We start from the raw sequence: 13,763 nt of genomic DNA on the forward strand, positions 1-13,763 counted from the left end.
TGATGGGGGGAGCAGGGGCAGAGAGGGAACCAGAGGTAGGCAGCAATCAGGCTGAGTTTAATGATGGGGAGCTGGGCCAGACCGTACACAGACCTCTGCCCATCCCCTTGGCTCATGGCCCTGAGAAGCCAGAAGCAGCCTGGAGGGAACTGTGGTTCCTCCCCAGGCAGGTAGCCATGGTCCCGTGGACTTTGTGCAAAATACTAAATGCTAATTTGGCATTGAGGGCCAGCTCTAGGCGATCCTTTGTATAGCCAGCCCCAGGATTGGGGGGAGGGGGAGGGAGAGGTGGGTTAGGAGGCCCCTGGCTGAGAGGAGAAAAGGAGACAAGAAAAAGGAAAATGCCCCCAGTTTGGGAGGCAGGGCGGGATACAGGCACAGGGCAAGTTTCTGAACATTCTCCCAGGGCAGAGGGCAGACATCCAAGCGCTGGAGATCACAGGTCCTCGTCTCCAATGCCCTCGAAGGCAAAATTGCCGTGGACGTCACTGGCACTGGCATCTGTACCAGGAGTGCCAATCCCCCGCAGGCTCACAGCACTCAGCTTGCTCTGGAATAAAGGGAGGGTTGGGGGTCAGAGGGCTTGAGCCTCCCTGAGATCCCCTACATACACCAACCTCACCAAGCCTCGTGGGAAACTCACTGAGAGTTTGACCATGGACTCCCGGCTGGCGTCCGGTGACTCCTGGGGAAGAGGAGGCAGCAGCATCAGAGACCTTGTGGGGAGGTCAGGCAAGGGCTGGGGGCTGGGGCACCGATCAGGGAGCAGTACTTACAAGCAACGGTGGTGACTTCACGGCTTGCTGGCTGTCTGAGCGTCTCAGGGTGCCCCCCACCCGCCGGCGCAGCATCTGGGGATGGAGACGTGAGGCGCCGGTAAGGGCAGGATCACTCCCATGGGAATCCTGAGCCTTTCCCTCCCTCTCAGAAGCGTCAGCCCTAGGACAAAAGGCAGGGAGAGCACAGCCACCGCGTACCTTCCTGATACTGCCACCAGATTTCTTCACCATCAGTTCATCTACCATGGACTGCAAGCAGATACTCATCATGATAGCCTGAGGACAAGGGGAGAGCTCAGCCTGACTAGAGTGGTCACCCTGAGCCCAGCACCCCTAGGACAAGGGCTCCCACTCACATGGAGTCCTGGAAGCCCTAGACTTGGGTATCTAAGAGAGACGGTGCAATGGGCTCCAGAGGAGGCCTGAGGGTGGGCTCACACCTGGGGGCTGGTGATGGTGACCCACTGTAGCCGGTCCTTGCTCATGAGGTATTCAAAAGCCAGTTCCAGGCGCACCTCACCCCGGCCCCGGCCGGGGCTGCTTGTGCCTCCACTGGGCAGTGGCACCTGGAGAAGAAGGGGGATCAGGTTGAGTTCGTTCTCAGCCTAAGAGACTGTGCCTCTTGCCTTGACCTACTCCAGCCCATTCCCAAAGCTCAAGGCTTGCCAGGCCTCCATCCCAAAGGCCCCCCCTCCTACCCCAACTCACAGAGGAGGTGACCCGCCAGCACCGCATGCGGGTGACCCGGAAGGAGCCTTCACGGAGTTGCTGGCCAGGCAGGCGGAGCTGGAGGCTGAGCTCACTGTTGCCTGCGCTCACCACCACCGGACAGTCCTTCTCTGGGAAGTCAGCCACACAGGCATCGAAGCGCAAGTAGCCGTAATGCCGCAGTGTCTGGGCCAGTCGCAGGAACTGAAACCCAGTCACCATGTGGGCGAGTCAGGAGGGGAAGCAGGACAGCCCAGAGGAAGCAACCCCTTGGAGGGAGATGGGGAGGCAAGGCTCACCTCCTTCTTGGAGACCTTCTCCTGCAGTGATTTGAGCTGCCGGTGCTGCTCCTTGGTGACCAGGATCCATCCACGCTCAATGTCTGCTACCGTCTACAGTGGAGACATAGTGTGAGGGGTAGGGGTCCAAAGAAAATGTCCAGTTACCTCTGTCCAGCCTGACCCCTAGCCCCACATCTGAGCCAGCTCTTTGCAGTGAGTCTTCTTGACCAATCAGCTTACAAAGCAGGGAGAGTACAGGCTGTGCCAGATGCCCTCAGAGTATGCTAGGAACTTCCCCGTGAACTGGCAGTAAAGACACGAAAGGAGTTTTCTCGGCAGAGTGGGACACCAGAGCCATTTTCAGGGGAAGGGTTCTGAGGCAGCTCCAAGCTCACCTGAGCATAAAGCAGGTTCAGGCCAACCCGGTTCTCCATGACATCGTCGTCATAGGCAGAGTCCCAATAACTGTGAGGCCAAGGGGTGGAAAGGGGTAATGGGGCTAAGCTGAGGGAAGGCAAGAGGTAGAAAGGAAAGGGGGGCAAAACAGGAGCAATCGGGAACTATGGGGTGAAGGCTGATAAAGTCGGAGGAAGCTTGGGAGGCCTGGTAGAAAAACCCAACACTACCCCCTTGCCCAGGTCACTCTGTCTCAATACGTGGCCCCATAATCCAACCCAGCACTCTCCCTCCTCCCAGCCCACCCCTGACCTCTTCCTTAGCACAATCTTATACTCTTGACTCCGAAGACTGGTAACAGATACATAAGGCAGCTCAAACTCTTGCAACTTCCGTACAACTATGGGTTTAAAAAAAAAATGAAAATGTCAGACTCAGGGCAGGGAAAGCCCTGGGGAAATGACTGCCACATTCTTGGGGGAGACAGGGAGGCAAATTCACTACTCGAAACAGAGGGAAGTTGTAAAGTCCAGAGAAACTCACATGAAAAGGCTCCATCCTCTTTTTCTCGAACTAGAAAGAGACTGAAGTAACCAATCAAATCATCTGGAAGATCCAGCTTTGCAGCCACAGCCTGGGGACAAGGAAGGAAGTACAACTCCTCAAATGGGGTGGTTCCAATCATCTTAAGCCTGGGAAGGAGTGCAGGGGGCACGGGGGAAGGAAGACCAGTGCAGAACAAGTGCCTCACCTCCAGGACATCCTCAGTCTGATCTGAAGTTAGCACGTTGACCAGAACTTTCTGCCCGTTGCTGAGTAGCACTTCCAAAGAGACCTCTTCTGTGGGGACCTGCTGTGTCTCCTGGTTGTGAACAAACATGGGAATGGAATGGGAGCACCTCCTTGTTAACTACATGCCCGGCGTCCAGCTCTGACCCCTTCCCAACTATGTATTTCTAGGTCCCTCCAGTGCCTTTATTCTCAGCTGCTTAATTATAAGCTGTGTTTCCGTGATTTCACTGGTACAGCAGAAGCCCCCTTCCATGAAAAGGTGCCAGAATAACTCCTCTGTACCGACCTGATTAAAATGACGTGGCCCTACAGGAAGGTGCTTCAACCTTAAATCTTGGTCCCCCAAAGCCTTACCTGCTGTGCCCGACGCAGGAAACTATTGAAGGTCTCACTGCTCCCAAGCAATGGGTCTTGCCGAACTGTGGGGACAAGAGAATGATGTTTTAGTAACTTATGGTTTCCTCTTGGCTCCTTCCAGTTCTCTTCTTGGTAGGCTCCCTTTCCTTGGCTGATGGTGGCCTATCACATATCCCAGCTGGCCTCACCCCACTCACTGTTCGCATAATTTTTTAACTTAATTTTTATTTTTTGGCTGACCGTGCAGTATGTGGGATCTTGGGTTCCCGACTAGGGATCAAACTGGCACCCTCAGCCTTGGAAGTGCTGTCTTAACCATTGTATTGCCAGGGAAGTCCCCTGCATAAATTCCTCACCTGCCCTACCCTTAGCTACCATCTAGTTAAGTACTATCTATAGAACTTAATGTTCATCTAAAGCACATCAGACACAAATGAAGTATGAAGTTCTCCCGATTAACTGAAAATGTTTTAAGACTGTTTAGTGCCGTATCAGTACTTCTTATAGACGTCAAGGCCAAAACTGCTTTTCTGATACCCAGATACTAGAGCATCCTTGCATGTTATTTACTTTTGCTTATTAAATCAAACAAGAGGCTTCCCAGCAGAGCCTTCTATAGAATCAGCTGTTTTGACTCTCCCCATAATCCTCAACAGAGTCAGCCTCTGTTCCCTTGAGCCACTCACCAGCTTGCATGTACTTCTCTAACTGCTCTCTCCTCTGTTCCACCTCAGCAGGTGTTAAAGAGAAAAGCTTCTTTGGGGGAAACGCAGGAAGCACATTTGCCCCATATTCCTTCCGAAGCTATTTGGAGAAAGAGATACAACTCTTTACATAAACATCACAAGTGACAAGAGGCAATCCACATTCATAATGTTCTCTTGGGCTCCCCTTCCTTTTCCTCAATCACTGCTCCCCTACCGACCCTGGTCACCCAGGAAATGATTCCTTTGGCAGGGGCAGCCATTCCTCTATCCTAGATATATGTCCTTTTCAATCTTACAGTGTGTGAGTCAGCCCCTTCACAGGGTGGGAAGGGTTTATATAGGGCCAGGGCCTAGTGAGCCCCTTGATTATCTAGCAAGGCTGTATTCATTGAACCCCTACAGGAAGCAAAGGGTTTTGTAAGGAGAGTTTATGTGCACAGTCAAGTAATAGCTAAGTATATTCACAAAGCATCTTAGGATTTAAAGGGACACTGCAGATCAATGAATCCATGTTTCAATTGGAGTAGCTAAGGCCCAAAGAAATCAGGCAGCTTGCTTAGAGTTGCACAACTAGTTATCAGTATAATCAAGACTCTACTGAATTAAATACAGAGCTCACAATCTGGTGAGAACAGAAACATTACATCACAGACACAGAATAACTGGAACAGCTACACCCAGTCAGGTGCATCAAGGAACACAGACCCAAACTGATGAATGGTTTGTATGAACCGGGAAAAGAATTTCAAGTTGCAGCTCAGCTGACAGAAGGAAAGTGCTTTGGCAGCCGAGGGGAAAGGGTGGGCGATCTCTCCATGCACAGGCACAGGCAGTGTACAGGCTGTGTAAGACGCGGGCAGAGAAGCAGGAAGGAGAATGTGAGTATAGACAGGGGTGGTTAGAGTGGCAGACATTAAGCTTCCTAGGGAGTTCCCCGGAAATGTCACACGACCAGATAAAGCACTAAATCCTCCCCTGCGGCTGTGATTAAAAGGGAACTACAGCCTACGGATAAGCGACGAGGCGGGAAATGGAGACGCTGGTGCCCAGGTGGAGGATAGGGCTTGACGCTGCCTCAAGGCAGGGGTGCCAGTCCCACCTGCTCGTGCAGCCCCAGGAGCTGGCTGTAGCGCACCCGACAGTGCAGGACTCCATTCACGTGAATGTTATAGGCCTGAGGACACAAAAGCAGGCAAGCATTTTAGGGTCGCGGTCTGGGCGGTCCCCTTGCGAACCCTGGCCGGAAGTGGCCTGGCACAGCTGCGCTGAGGAACGCGCCGAGATCTTCCGAGGATTGCCAGTCCATCTCCCCCAGAGCCAGGTCCCAAAGCAGAAGGGCCAGTCGGGGCAAACTCGAGCGCTCAGGCTGCAGTCTTCTTCCCTAAGAGGCCAGTGACGCCCACCAGAGTAGCCGCGGCCCAGCCGAGGGAGGCGATGCGGCCGAACAAAGGACCTACAGGAGCTGGGGCGACCTCTGGACGAATCTCAGACGTAATATAAGCTCCCAGCGAGGCCGTCGGGAGTCGGCGGCCTGTGACCAGGCCTGAAAGGTGGCAGCCAGACCTCGGAGGCCGCTCGGAGAGGCTCCGGCCCGTTATCCCCGCCCCTGCCCGATTGGGCTCCGGCCGCTCCTCACCACGTAGGCGGAGCCGCCGCTGTCCCCGCTGCGGGACTCGGTTTCAGGAATGGAAAAGTGCATATTCCCTGCAGCAGGGCCCGGCCGGGCTCCGGACTATAAGGGCCGCAGCGGCTTTGCACGCTCGCCTCCGCTTCTCAGCGCGTCCCCGCAGTCTCGCTCGCCATTTTGGGGGGTGGGGGTGGGCGCGAGATCGGCTATGGGAAGGGCTGGGAACGTCTGCTCTGGGACGCAGCGCCGCCTGGCATTCTGGGAATTGTAGTCTAAGGGATTAGGAGCCTGAAATTGCGATGGCCCTTATCGCGACCCGTAGCCCGGGGCGGGGCCCCAGTGCATGCAGGGGTTTGTAGTCCGCCTGGAGCTGCGCGACACGGCTGTCTACCCAGGGGGCGCTCTAGTCGCGGTGACCCCGGCGGGCGGAGCCTAGAACGAAGGGTGATGGCTACCGCGGCTGTGGCTGTTCGCGAGGGTGAGTGAAGGGCCGGGCGCACAAATAAGTACGTGAGCCAACGGCTCCATAAGGCTATTGCTGGGCCCTGGGTCCTTTTGGGCCCCGTCATTTGGTTCCCGCGCCACGACGGACTCTGGCCGGCAGTGCCTCGGACACACTCTGCGCCGCGCACCGGCTTGTTTCTCCGGGAAGAGTGCGTGCTCGCTTCTTTCCCCCGCCCGGCTTCCCTTTGATCCGGCCGCGCACTGCGTCCCCACGCGGATCCCAGGCTCACCTCCCGCCTGGTGGCGGAGCCGAGCTCTGGTCATGCCGAGCCAGCAACCAGCTGTGCCGAGTACGAGTCCCCCCAAACCCTCCCGGAGCCTCTCTAGTTCACTTTGTGCCCTGTTTTCTGATGCAGACTCGGGATCTGGGATGAAGGCGGAGCTTGCTCCTCGGCCTGGGGTAAGTGAGGGTGCCCGCACAAGCTACCTACCCTGTCAGGCAGTACGCAGGAGCCTGTATCAACTTCATTCCGTCCCAGCCTCCATCCTTGTTCCACTTTATTTTTTGGTAAAGCCAGGAGATTTTTACAGAGTTTTGTCAGCCTTATGGTAGTGTGACTCTGACTTGAAGGAGAAACTTCTATCCCTGTAGGCTCTTAGCTTGTAACAAGGAGCTGGTGAAACTCAGGAAGGATTAGGGACCGTGTGGGAGTCTAGTAAGTATCCAGTAGTGTTTATTCATTTTTGGAATTATTGGGGAAGAGCAGTATTGTGTGTCTGTGTCTTAGGCAGAGGGGAGGGAGATGACCCAAGAAGAAAAGCTGCAGCTTCGGAAAGAAAAGAAACAGCAGAAGAAGAAACGGAAAGAGGAAAAGGGGACAGAAACAGAAACTGGCTCCGCTGTATCTGCAGCCCAGTGTCAAGGTGTGGGGGCTTTTCAAAGGGCTGGGGTGTGAAACTGGTAAAGGGATGTGGTGGGAAAAAAGTGGGGGAGACAGGACAAAGTTGATTTGAACAAGTGAAAAGGAAAAGAGGCTTTGGTTGGGCATAGCTATTACTTACCTGCCCAAGAGGCTTGGGCACCTGCCTCTTCTACCTTTAGTAGGCCCAGCCAAACACCTGGCAGGACCGGACAGTCAGTTGGGCACTGCCAAGGAGAAAGTTCCAGCAGGTAGGAGTAAAGCTGAACTTCGAGCTGAACGGCGGGCCAAGCAAGAGGCTGAACGGGCCCTGAAGCAGGCAAGAAAAGGGGACCAAGGAGGGCCACCTCCTCAAGCCTGCCCCAGCACAGCTGGAGAAACCCCCTCAGGTATTGTCCCTTCATTTCAAGATTTCCATTGATTCAAAGGCCTATATTAGCTCAGGCTGTCCCACCAGAGAACAGCTGCCGGTTTTTACCTTGGTTCCCAGAGTTCACGGTTCTCCCGTCAGCCTCTTCCTACCGCTGTTTCTTCATCTACCTTTTTTCTCCAGTTTTCTACCCTGCCTCAAATTTCTCTTGATGTCCCTTATGCCCTGAAAGCAGATTTCTCTTTATCACCTACAGTGTCTTGAAGACATGATTGTTATCTTCTAGGAGTGAAGCGTCTGCCTGAGCATAGTCAGGTTGATGACCCCACACTTCTGAGAAGGCTTGTGAAAAAACCAGAGCGACAGCAGGTAAGAAGTGGGTTTGGAGTATGGCCAGAAAGAGCCTAGGGAGATGGAATAGAGGGAGGAAAGTTGCTCGGGGCAAAGAGAGACCTTGGAAAAGGATGAGTATTTGGGTCAAAGCGGGCTCACTGTCTTTTTCCTTCCCAGCATCATCCCACAGTTTTAAACTCTGGGCCTTTGGTCCTGTCCCCTTGTTTTGTCAAGGTTCCTACACGAAAGGATTATGGATCCAAAGTCAGTCTCTTCTCCCACCTACCCCAGTACAGCAGACAAAACTCTTTGACCCAGTTTATGAGGTAGGATTTTATGAAACTGTCATAACTTTTTAAGTCTGAGGAGTTTTAGTAATTCTGTTTTCAAAATGACTGGAACCTGGAGGTTGGATCTGTGGAAAGAAGTATGAACACAAGGCAGAACTCTTGAGGAAATGGGGGTGTCTGTGCTAGTGAAGGAGGTTCATTTTCATCAGAGGCAGGTGGGCAGTAGGTGCTCAAGTTCCCTTGCAAAGTGTGTGACACCGCCATCCCATCAGCATCCCATCCTCTGTGATCCACCCAGCCATGGTGCGGCTCGGCCTGCAGTACTCCCAGGGCCTGGTCAGTGGCTCCAATGCCCGGTGCATCGCCCTGCTTCGTGCCTTGCAGCAGGTATGTCCCATCTTATTCCCTCTTATGACCTAGCCTCACCTTCTCCAACACTACCCCAGCTTCTCTCAGCCAGAGTCATTTCTAGGGGAAGATGAAATGACACCATCCTAGAAGACTCTCCTCAGAGAAGCTCACCCTATTCCCCTTTCAGAGACTTGTCAGGGGGCCTTTTTACTGATCAACCTGTGTACCTATAGGTGATTCAGGACTACACAACACCTCCCAGTGAAGAATTGTCAAGGGACCTAGTGAATAAACTAAAGCCCTACTTCAGGTAAGGATGACCACTGCATGTCTCCTCCCACTCTTTACCTTGTTCCGTCCTTTTCTTGAACCCTTTTTCTTGCTCTTCTATCTCTGTTTTTAATTTTTCTGTCTTCTCTTTCAAAAGATGTTTTGAAATATAAAAGCTTTGTGAGCTGTGAAGCGTTGCATGGATGCAAGATGTTGTTGTTGTTGTTGTTGTAGCTTCCTGACTCAATGCCGTCCCCTGTCAGCCAGCATGTACAACGCCATCAAGTTCCTTAACAAGGAGATCACGGGTGTGAGCGGCTCTAAGCGGGAAGAGGAGGTGATGAGTATGAGGCATGAGCAAGGCATGCATGGGAGGATGGAGCTAGAAACATATTTGGGACTCCCAGGAAGGGCAGCTATCTGGTCTGCCTGGGCAGGGGTTAAGGAGGTGGTTGGACTGTCTAACCTGGGCCCCCTTTAGTCTCATTGTTATACACATGTTCAAGTATCTGGCATGATAATCAAAGGAAAAAAATGTCCATTTCTTGTTCCTTAAGTGTCTTACTCCATTAGGCCAAGTCAGAACTACGAGCAGCTATTGACCGATATATAAAAGAGAAGATTGTGCTTGCAGCTCAGGCAATCTCACGCTTTGCTTATAAGAAGATCAGTAATGGAGATGTGATCCTGGTATATGGATGGTATGGGCCAGACCCTACGACCAAGAAAACTGGGAAGTGAAATGATCTGAAGAAGGGACTGCCCCTTTGCCCTTTAGGAATGAGCTGACCATCAGTCAGTGACGTTTATAACTGAATCCTCCTCTCCCTTCGCTCCAGCTCATCTCTGGTATCACACATTCTTCAGGAGGCTTGGGCTAAGGGCCGGCAATTTCGCGTGGTAGTGGTGGACAGCCGGCCACGGCTGGAGGCAAAGCACACACTACGTTCTCTGGTCCGTGCTGGGGTCCCTGCCTCCTACCTGCTGATTCCTGCAGCTTCCTATGTGCTCCCAGAGGTGAGGGCAGAGTAAAGGGACTCCAAAGTGGAGTAAAAGGGTGCAGTAGTAAAGATGTAATCCCATCCTCCCAACATTGCACTTACCTAGAAATCCTAAAACTCTGTAACCTTGTTGATAGCTAATAGGAAGAACATCTCTAGCACAGTACACAGCATGTCTAGCTATGACAGGAACCTTATATTAAACTAGCAGCCACCACCAGGGAACCAGACAAAAGTAACTTCAGAGTTTAGTCTTCCTGTGGGTGGTGCAGTGAATCAGTGGTCAGGTGTTTTCCAAGGGCCATTATTACGATTTGTTACTCATTGTCTTAATGTTGCTGTCCTGGGTAGGAGTTGGAAACCTTATTCTGTATTGGTCACACATGATTTTTTTTTTCCTTCTCTCTACTCTTCAAAATAGGTTTCTAAGGTGCTACTGGGAGCTCATGCTCTCCTGGCGAATGGGTCTGTGATGTCCCGGGTAGGGACAGCACAGCTGGCCCTGGTGGCACGGGCCCATAATGTACCAGTGCTGGTCTGCTGTGAAACATACAAGTTCTGTGAGCGTGTGCAGACTGATGCCTTTGTTTCTAATGAGCTAGGTAAGGAGGCCCAGGCGGGCAGAAGAGGAAGTTCCGGGGACCTGAGAAGATTTGGGAGGGAGAAGGGAGGTTGAACTACAACTTATTTTTTAAAAGTACATAAAAGGGTGTACCTCCCATTGCAGATGACCCTGATGATCTGCTGTGTGAGCGAGGAGAACATGTGGCCCTGGCTAACTGGCAGAACCACTCGTCGCTACGGTTGTTGAATCTGGTCTATGATGTGACCCCCCCAGAACTGGTAGACCTGGTGATCACAGAGCTGGGGATGATCCCTTGCAGTTCTGTACCTGTTGTCCTACGAGTCAAGAGTAGTGACCAGTGAGTGGCGGAACACAGGGTCAATAAATGACATACTCCCTACACTCAGCAACTCTGCTGCCTGTTATCTCTTTTAGCATCACCACCACTTAGGAGTCCAGACTCCCCAGTCCCTCTTAGCACCTGCTGCGAACCTCTAGACAAAACTTTATGGAAATGTTCTCAGGTGATTAGGTCCATGCCAGTGCTTTGGGGCCAAAGTGAAGGTCAGTATGGAGACCAAAAATTATCCCAAGTCATCAACCATTTATTGAGCATCTATGTGCCAGACACTGAGCTAGATATAAGGAGCAGTACAATAAGGACAAGTAGGAGTCCTACCCTTAGTATTTAGTGTTATTATTATATTAATGTTAAACAAATACAGTGGTATTTGTATTAAATAATGTTACAATTAATATATTAATATTTTATATTCTTAGTACTCAGTAGTTAACATGTGTTGGAAACTGTTGGCCCTTTCTTATTTACAGAGATTAATACCATCCTATGAAGTGAGGTTTTACAGATGAGAAAACTGAGGCACAGAGAGTTGCCGTTACTTGCCCAATGTAACGCTAAGTAAACTGGCATGCGATCTCAGGCATTCTGGGTCTAGAGTCTGTGCCTTTAATTTTTATGCTGTGTGCTGTTAGGGAGTGCTCATCATGATGGAAGAAGACAGACAGTGTCTACAGTATGAGATAAATTCTACTAGTAGTAATGAACAGAGTTCATTGGAAGCAACTCAGGAGATCTAGTGAGGTTGAGCAAGACTTCACAGCTAACATCTGACCTAGGCCTTGAAGGAGAAGAAATTTCCCAATTGGAAAAAGGATGAGAAGGCAGATCGGCAGAGGGAATAATTTAGACTACAGAATAGGCCTTAAAATGATCAGCCAGTTCCAAAGTGTCAAGTCATGCGGTAAAGCTAGAATGGAGGCTTGTGTGGAGAATTAGTGATAAAGCTGTTAACATAGGTTGGATTAGGTTCAGATTGTGAGAGTCTGACCATTATGGTTAGCCTAAAAAACAGAAGAGTCATCCATTTTGTGTGTGTATATGTGTGTGTTTTATTGAAAAATTTCAAGCATCATAGAAGTACAGGGAACTATTCAAAGAATCCCCCTCACTAAATGCAGTAATTATCAAGATTTCCCATGAATGCTTTCTGTTTCCTTTTTTTTTCCTTGCAGAAGTTGCATTAGAGCAAATCCCAGTCATTATATCATTTTACTCCTCCAAACATCAGCATATCTCTAAAAAATATGGAAACTTACCATGTTATTACACTTATTAAATTCTTGCTTATCTTTGTCTAATCCATAATCAGATTTCCTTCATTGTCTCAAAAGTGGCTTTTTACAGTTGAATCAGGATCCATACATTATCTGTGGTTATTATGTCTTGAATTTTTTGAATCAAAAGCAGTCTCCTCAGCCTGCCTTCTTTTCTCATGACATTTAACTTGTTCCAGGAACCAGGCTGATTGTGTTTCATACTGCCTCACATCAGGTTGGTTAGTCTATTTTCAGTGATGAATGGATCCGTTTTTGATTGTTGCCTGAATTATTTCATTAGAGGATGCAACATGGTAAATTTTTCCCCTAATTACATCATTCCACGCTTAGTAGCTGATAATCTTCTATAAAAAAACTGTCTCTCATCAGTTCATTTCAGTTGCTATGTCGTGTCCAGCTCTTTGTGACCCCATGGACTGCAGCATGCCAGGCTTCCCTGTCCATCACCAACTTCCAGAACTTGATCAAACTCATATTCATCGAGTTGGTGATGCCATCCAACCATCTCATCCTCTGTCTGTTGTCCCCTTTTCCTCCTGCCTTCAATCTTTCCCAGCATCAGGGTCTTTTCCAATGAGTCAGTTCTTTGCATCAAGTGGCCAAAGTATTGGAGCTTCAGCTTCGGCATTAGTCATCAGTTACTATTCTGAATTACTAATTCATGCTGGAAAGGCAAGATCAATGCTTAATTTTTTAAATTGTCAATTTTCAGGCATTGATCACTAGTTACTTCCAATGCCATGCAATGAGAAGTTGTTGAATTTTTGCTTTTTCTCTATAAAAATCATGAATTTTTTTTTTTTATATTGAGCATACCACTCAATCATCAAAATTAAGCAGAGGTTCAACAGGATCAGCTCTGTGCTTTAGAAAGCTAACTGGTAGAGATTAGAGATGGAGAAACAGATCAGTAAAAAAAGATTGCCCATCAATCAAAATCACAAGTGCGCCTAAATTTTGGTCCAGCAATTCTGCTTCTAGGAATTTATACATATAAAGTAACTTAGATACAAGGTTATTTACAGCAGCATCTTATTTTCACCCTTTTTGGCCCCTGTGAGGCGTGCCCCCTACAGTGGAAGCAGGGAGTCTTCAACACTGGACCAACAGGGAAGTCCATATGTAACAGAGCAAGACACCATGGGACCTTCCTAGACAGGCTTTCCCCTGCATCCTCTGCTTTAGCTCCTCTCTCAGGTAATTCAATAGTAGTATTTGATGCACATTTCCCAAGTTGTTTTGCAGATGTAAAACATCTTCCCTCTCCAACAGATGGAAGATGTTAACTACCATGAGCACACAGCTGAAACCTTTTGGGGCATTCAGGGCCTTTAGGCATGAGCCACTCAGCTCCTTGTATGGCCCTGCTGTAAACCTTTTTTTGTTCCAAACTCCCACGTTTCAGTTTGTTTGGCTTCATTGTGTATCAGGCACATGAGCATAGAGCAGCATTGTTTGTATTAGCAAAAGACTGGAAACCACCTAGATACCCATCAGTAATAAGAACTAACATTACATTTATATAATTACATACTAAGCAGTCATAGGGGCTTCCCAGGTGACTCTGTTAAAGAATCTGCCTACCAATGCAGGAGACTGCAGGTTCTATCCCTGGGTCAGGAAGATTCCCTAGGGAAGGAAATGGGAACCCCATTCAAGTATTTCTTGCCTGGGAAATCCCATGAACAGAGGAGCCTGGTGGACTACAGTCTATGGGGTCTCAAAGAGTTGGACATGACTTAACAACTGAGCACACACAAGAAATCTAACAATAAGGAAGGTTTTTATATATAGCAATGGAATAGTCTCCAAGGTACACTCAGTTAAAAGTAAAGTGCAGGACAATGTAGATGCTGTTTGAATTAAAATGGGGAAAGATATATATGTATTTGCATGAGTATAAATACAGAAAATGTCTTGGACTTGTAACAAAA

The 13,763-nt window shown here is 49.6% G+C and overlaps 2 protein-coding genes across 8 annotated transcripts; one reads left to right on the plus strand and one right to left on the minus strand.

Moving 5' to 3' along the window:
• Positions 1–36: 36 nt before the first annotated feature.
• On the minus strand, positions 37–5,826 carry SNX17 (sorting nexin 17). 2 transcript variants are annotated; one of them, NM_001015638.1, is made up of 15 exons: positions 5,657–5,781; positions 5,120–5,194; positions 4,000–4,117; positions 3,311–3,375; positions 2,916–3,026; positions 2,708–2,798; positions 2,477–2,564; positions 2,164–2,233; positions 1,787–1,879; positions 1,488–1,691; positions 1,220–1,345; positions 978–1,055; positions 777–851; positions 644–685; positions 38–550 (listed from the first exon to the last, which is right to left on the minus strand). In NM_001015638.1, the coding sequence occupies exons 1-15, from the start codon at positions 5,717–5,719 to the stop codon at positions 437–439; spliced, it is 1,413 nt and encodes a 470-aa protein (NP_001015638.1). In that variant the 5' UTR covers positions 5,720–5,781; the 3' UTR covers positions 38–436. The 2 variants fall into 2 exon arrangements, with proteins under 2 accessions (XP_005213057.1, NP_001015638.1); XM_005213000.4 differs by lacking the exon at positions 5,120–5,194 and having other exon boundaries at positions 37–550; positions 5,657–5,826.
• Positions 5,827–6,081: 255 nt separating this feature from the next.
• EIF2B4 (eukaryotic translation initiation factor 2B subunit delta) lies at positions 6,082–10,597 on the plus strand. Of its 6 annotated transcripts, none has more exons than XM_005212983.3 (13): positions 6,082–6,300; positions 6,508–6,551; positions 6,880–7,015; positions 7,194–7,400; positions 7,668–7,750; positions 7,949–8,040; positions 8,277–8,391; positions 8,589–8,665; positions 8,860–8,962; positions 9,199–9,326; positions 9,465–9,642; positions 10,048–10,228; positions 10,354–10,597. In XM_005212983.3, the coding sequence occupies exons 2-13, from the start codon at positions 6,522–6,524 to the stop codon at positions 10,551–10,553; spliced, it is 1,530 nt and encodes a 509-aa protein (XP_005213040.1). In that variant the 5' UTR covers positions 6,082–6,300; positions 6,508–6,521; the 3' UTR covers positions 10,554–10,597.
• The last annotated feature ends 3,166 nt before the right edge of the window (positions 10,598–13,763 follow it).

Source organism: Bos taurus, chromosome 11 (assembly GCF_002263795.3).
Source record: "Bos taurus isolate L1 Dominette 01449 registration number 42190680 breed Hereford chromosome 11, ARS-UCD2.0, whole genome shotgun sequence".
In the NCBI taxonomy this organism is placed as follows: Eukaryota; Metazoa; Chordata; class Mammalia; order Artiodactyla; family Bovidae; genus Bos; species Bos taurus.

What these genes read in the sequence shown, in the direction of transcription:
- SNX17 (NM_001015638.1), bottom strand. Translation starts at nt 5,719, where the DNA reads ATGCACTTTTCCATTCCTGAAACCGAGTCCCGCAGCGGGGACAGCGGC. An exon ending in AGAGAAGTACATGCAAGCTG is followed by an intron (nt 3,376 to 3,999) that starts GTGAGTGGCTCA and finishes TTGTCCCCACAG; the next exon opens with TTCGGCAAGACCCATTGCTT. An exon ending in TCCTGCGTCGGGCACAGCAG is followed by an intron (nt 3,027 to 3,310) that starts GTAAGGCTTTGG and finishes GTTCACAACCAG; the next exon opens with GAGACACAGCAGGTCCCCAC.
- EIF2B4 (XM_010810210.4), top strand. Translation starts at nt 6,414, where the DNA reads ATGCCGAGCCAGCAACCAGCTGTGCCGAGTACGAGTCCCCCCAAACCC. An exon ending in TGCTTCGTGCCTTGCAGCAG is followed by an intron (nt 8,392 to 8,588) that starts GTATGTCCCATC and finishes GTGTACCTATAG; the next exon opens with GTGATTCAGGACTACACAAC. An exon ending in CTTTGTTTCTAATGAGCTAG is followed by an intron (nt 10,229 to 10,353) that starts GTAAGGAGGCCC and finishes CTCCCATTGCAG; the next exon opens with ATGACCCTGATGATCTGCTG.